This window comes from Leptonychotes weddellii, chromosome 4 (genome assembly GCF_054177405.1).
Source record: "Leptonychotes weddellii isolate Sample4059 chromosome 4, ASM5417740v2, whole genome shotgun sequence".
NCBI lineage: Eukaryota > Metazoa > Chordata > Mammalia > Carnivora > Phocidae > Leptonychotes > Leptonychotes weddellii.
The window spans coordinates 11,022,155-11,027,505 of NC_138372.1; the positions used below are offsets into that span (position 1 = coordinate 11,022,155).

The 5,351-nt window shown below is 50.4% G+C and overlaps 1 protein-coding gene across 1 annotated transcript in view; it reads right to left on the reverse strand.

Moving 5' to 3' along the window:
• Positions 1-655: 655 nt before the first annotated feature.
• Positions 656-5,351, reverse strand: part of SPATA21 (spermatogenesis associated 21) — a 21,570-nt gene continuing 16,874 nt past the window's right edge. The window contains exons 7-9 of the mRNA XM_081816829.1: positions 2,330-2,502; positions 1,262-1,439; positions 656-713 (exon numbers count right to left, since the gene is read on the reverse strand). Coding sequence (XP_081672955.1) covers positions 656-713; positions 1,262-1,439; positions 2,330-2,502 — 409 coding nt within the window. The remainder of the gene's footprint in view (positions 714-1,261; positions 1,440-2,329; positions 2,503-5,351) is intronic.

Sequence of the window (5,351 nt, forward strand, 5' to 3'; positions counted from 1 at the left end):
GTGCCTTGTCCTCATTTCAGTCCCTGGCCTCCTAACCTCTTGCTGTGCCTGCTTGTTTAACCACTGGGGGAGCTACCTTTGTTAGAGAAATAGGCCTGGGGTGGTGTGTGGGTTGGGGGGGGCAAAGACCCACACACCCTTAGGTTCCAGGAGAAGGGCCCCCATGGGTCCTGGGGCTCTCTTGGTGAGAGCATGGTTGAGACCCCTCCTGCCCTTCTGCAGGGTCTGTCTATCCCTTTTAGGGTCCAGAATCTTTCCCACCATTCCCTTCGAGCAAGTGGGGAGAGATGCTCTCTGCCTTTGGGGGGAGACACTTATCTGAAGAGGGTCCCAGCTCTGTGCTTTGAGAGTGCATAGAAGGTCAAAACTTGGCACCCAGGGTCCCTCTAGCAGGATCCCCAACCCCGGCAGGGTTTCAAGGTGTGTCTTGCCTAAGGGTTTCCTAAGCCTGAGGGAGGCTGGGGCCCTGCACTCTGAGAGCCAAGTGGAGGGGGTGAAAACCTGGGGGCCTCCCCTGGCACCAGACACAGAGGCCAAGGTTCTTGGTGTTTATTGGCTTACCAGGCCACAAAAGCAAAATCCAGCAGCGATACCTGCCTAATGACCTGTCCACCTGCAGGTCATGAACAGCTGCTCAGAGTCGGGACTCCAGAGGTCAGTGGGTTCGAGCCGGCACAGAGCTGAGCCACTTTCTGCTCTCAGAGCCGTGTTCCCTAGGGAGAGAGGTGAGGAGAAGGGTGGGAGGAAATGAGCCATTCCCAGGTGCCCCAGGGGAGAGGCGGCTTCCCTGGGAAGCAATGGAGCCAAGTAGTTGGGCTCAGGGGCCTGATTGCAAGTCCTGAGTTCTTTTGCCCCCAAAGCGCCTGGAAGAGGACTGGCAGGGGAAGCTTCCCTCCATCCAGCAGTCAAGCCTGTTTCCTACCGCTCCTACATGGAGTCAGACTCGGGCAAAGGACTTGCGAGCTAACCCCCTACGTGGTGGTACCAGCCTGAGAGAAAGATGGTATGTGCCACTGAGTCTGGGCACAGCAAGGCAGAAGTGCCCTGACTTAAGCACAGTCGGTGTAGCACGTGGGCCCTCAGTAAAGCTTAGCTCCTTACTGCTTCCGTCCTTTCCCCCTTGTCCCCCTTTTCCTCCCTGGAGCAGCAGTATCCTGGGCATCATCTCCTGGAAGGATGGATTCCCCTTGGGTTAGGCCAGGGCCTTGTGAAAAGAGGTGGGATGGGCCTGGGCTGGAGCTCCTGCCTTCTGGGCACCCACCTGCTTCCTTGAGATCCTGACTGGAAGAGTAGGCTCCGGATGTCAGGGCCCAGGCTGGTGGGGGTGCACGGGTCCAGCACGCAGTGGCTACCCTGCTTCTGACGGGTCATCTTCTTGTTCAGCCGAGGGCAGAACGGGACACAGGGCACCTGGGCGTAGGGGCTCTGCAGGTTGGCATCTGGCAAGGGAGGAAGGAGGAGGCAGGAGCGGGGAGTGCCTCAGAGCAAGCCCAGCCTTGGGAGGCAGGCAGACCCAGCTGAAATCCCAGCTTTGCCACATCCTGAGCTAGGTGGGTTTAGGCAAATCGGTTAACCTCTCTGAGCCTCTGTGTAAGCTGGGGCTGAGTACCCACCTCACAGAGCTGACGAGGATTAAAGGGATAATACATGCACAGCATGTCGCTGAACGCCAAGCACAGTGTAAGGGCTCGTAACAGCTTACACAGGAACACGTATCTTTGTGATGGGTCCTGGCAGTCTGGTAGGCACACTAGAGAGACTCTGGAAAGCTCCTAGCCTATCACTTGGCACACAGTAGGACTCCTAGTTTAATCAGTGGCAACTGCTCTTACGGGGAGGCAGCCTTGCCCAGTGAAAGCACAGGTTTTGGAGTCAGACCTGGGTATAAACTGCCCTTTCTTGACAGGTTAGCTGTGGGGCCCTGGGCCTTGGGCTTACACTTGCTCAGTTTCACTGTTGTCATCTGTAACATGGGGTAAATATGTGATCATAAGCACTAAATTCTAGCACATCTACAAAGGGCCTAGCATGGGGAGTGACCCCAGTGGGTGTTCAGTAAATGCGGAGCTGCGATTGCTAATCGCCCTCCCTGCTCAGTGGAGGCTCTCGGGACCAACGTGTGCTCAGGGCTGAGCCCCAGGGAAGAGTGCAGAAGGCCCTTGTCAGAGGGCTAGAGGTGGGGTGGTGATTTTCAGACCATTGACTGATGCACACAGTTAAGCCCAAAGTGGGAAATCATGTCTCTCAGCTCCTGGGTCTGGCTGTGGGCCCAGGGAAAGAGGCCAGGGGGGCAGGAGAGCAGAGTGCTCGCCGTGCCCAAGGACCTCACCATAGTTCTGCTGCTTCAGCCGGCTCAGGATCCTGAGGACCCTTCGTTCTGGGACTTCCAAGTCTGACTGCTGGGGGTTGTAGGGAAGCTTCTTCCGGGACCGCAGCCGGCCTATGGCCAACTCCATCTCTCGGGCCTTACAGGTGCCTTCCTTCAGCTTCTTCTGGTAATAGCTGGGGAGGCAGTGCCCACCCAGCTCAGCCTGGCTGTGTTTAATTCACCTCCCCTCCCCCCTCCCTCTTTCTGAGCCCCTGTTCTGTCTGGCCAGCTCTGGGACAGGGACACAAGCCCAGGAGTTAGGAGACCTGGGTTTTAGTCCCAGCTCTGCCATTAACTCCCTGTCACTGCCTTGCGTTGGACTTCAGTCACCCCGACCCTATCTAGGCAAGTCACATGACTTCTCTGGGCTTCAGGTTTCCCCTGGGTAAAATGGATCAAACAGTCTTCACGTTCTAGGATTAAATAACAAGGCCCATCAAGCACTCAGCAACGTGGCCCATGGAAAGCCTGGTCAGTGTCCCCTATGCTTTCCATCACTGATACTTTACTTAGATGTACAAGTGCTCGGTAAGACAGCTGTGCGATTAACCTGCTCATCTTCCAGATTTGAGTTTTATTTTCTTGACTCACGGCGACTTGCCTGCCCACTAGACTGCGGCTCCACTCATGCATTCAGCAGATACTCAGTGGGTGTTTACTGCAGGCCGGCCATGCATCTAGGTGCTTGGGAAAGCAGTGCAGGAGATCTCCATAGAAGGTCCCTGCCTCCTAGTGTCCCAGCCCCTCTCTCACTCTCACTGCCACAGTGACCACTTCCACAGTCTGAGGTGGCCTCACCTCAGAAGCTGCCTTCCTGGAGCTTCTCTGAAACCACGGTGGGGGCCACCCTTGACCAAAGGAGCTAGCAGCTGAGGTATACAGGTTTCTCTTTCTTCTCCTGACAGAATTCTGAACCACTATCCCTAGTCTCCTCAGAAGATCCTGGGGGTGGTTGACTCAACACATGCTTGTATTGGCCCTCCTCTGTTCACAGTCCTTCTCTCGCTCCTCCCTGGAATCCCTTTCTAAATTGACCACCTAGGCATGCACCTAGAGGGAGAGTCAGACCATGAACAAATAAATACAATACCATGTCGATAGTGGTGGGTGTAATGGGGGCAAGTAAAGGCTGGATAGTGGGTAGTGATGAGGGGCTATTTAGCTCACAGGGGTCAGCAAAAGTCTCAGAGGTGGTGACATTTGAGCAGAATGAGGGGAGGGAGCAAGTCAAATGGGTATCTCTGGAGGAAAAGTCAGGCAGAGGGAATGGCATGTGGAAAGGAGGTGGGAAAGAGCTCAGTGAGCTGTAGGAATGGCAAGGAGGCCAGAGGGGCTAGAGCCTGGTATGTGAGGAAGAGTGGGAGATGTGGGCAGCAAGATGGCAGAGCCAGACCACCCAGGGCTTTGAGGCAGTGGTGAGGGGTGGGCATGCTACTCAGTGCTGGGAAACACTTAAGGCTTAAGTTGCTGGTTCTGTTACGGTCTCTGCCTGTCTCTCAGACCTGGAATTTGGGGATTTGATGAGCTTCACACATAGAACACAGAAAATGGATAACAGAGCCCTCACATGGAAGTTGGATCTAGACCTCTGTGTAAAACTAGGAAATGAAAAGGCAACATGTTGAGTAAAAAAGATGACCAAGAAATAACTTCACTCCACAAGGGCCAAAAGGACATGAGCAAAATGTGTGCAACTTTCTCGGTCACAGTTTTAAAGAACATTGCTTGCTCTCCACTTCCTCTCTCCCCTTTCCGTGGGCTTGAATTCAGATGTGTTGCTGGTAAATTGGTTTAGGATTGACCTAGGGAATGGTGCGACAATAAGTTAGAAAGAAACAATAAGTTGTGTGCTGGGCAGCCTCGTCTTCCTGCCTGCTTCTTCTGGACTGTCAATATAAGAGAGAAATAAACTATCTTGTTTGAACTGTAGTGCATCGGGGTCTATTCCTGAACTAATATAACAATATAGAATTCTGTATCCAGCTAAACTACTCAGTGTGACTATAAATAAACTTTTGCAGACACATAAAATCTCAAAAATTTTGTATCCCATGCATTCTTTCCTCAGGAAGATACTGGAGGATATATTCTTAGGAGGGCATAAACCAAAACAGAAAAGGAAGATACACATATAGAAAACAGAAATTCCAACACAGGAGAGGTGACAGTAAAGGAAGATGGTAAAGGGAGATCCCATGTTGGTAGTGCAACTGTCATAAAGGACAACAAGTTTAGATTAGATCACCATAGCGTAGAAGACAGAATAGGGGTGGCATTCCTGCAGCAGTTGTTGAATCACTTCCTTTACAACCCAAAAAAAGCTACTAGGGAAACATGCTTCCATTACTTTTTAACTAAACCAAACAAGCCAAGAAGGATTAAGCAAACCAAGAAGAGTAAGGCATGTAATCTAACAAACAGAGAATCCTAATCAGAGGAAAGGAAGAAAGAATTCCTAGGATGACAACAGACCCCCAAGATGACAGCTCAGCAACAGGCTTAAAAAATTAATCCAAAAGTGAGAATAATGGGATTATTTAGAACATGCCTCCAAGAAAAAGAAACTCTAAGAAGGCAGCACAGGAATTATTAATGAGTACAAAGAAAACAAAATCAAGGTAATTGTCAACTTCAGGAACTAGAAAGGCAAGGAAATGAAATCATAGTATAATAAAATACTCAGCTATTAAAAATTGTATATCATAATAATAGAAACCCCCCCAAATTATTTAGTGAAAAATGATAATATATTAAAATAGGTAGAGGGGAACTTAGGGGATGGTTGTATCAGACAGCTAAACCCATACCATAATAGGAAGTCAATAGATACAAGTCAAAAAAATCACTAACCAAAATACTGTAGTACATGCATATGTTTTTTTTTTTTATTCTTTTGTTAATCCCCATACATTACATCATTAGTTTTAGATGAAGTGTTCCATGATTCATTGTTCATGCACAACACCCAGTGCTCCATGCAGAA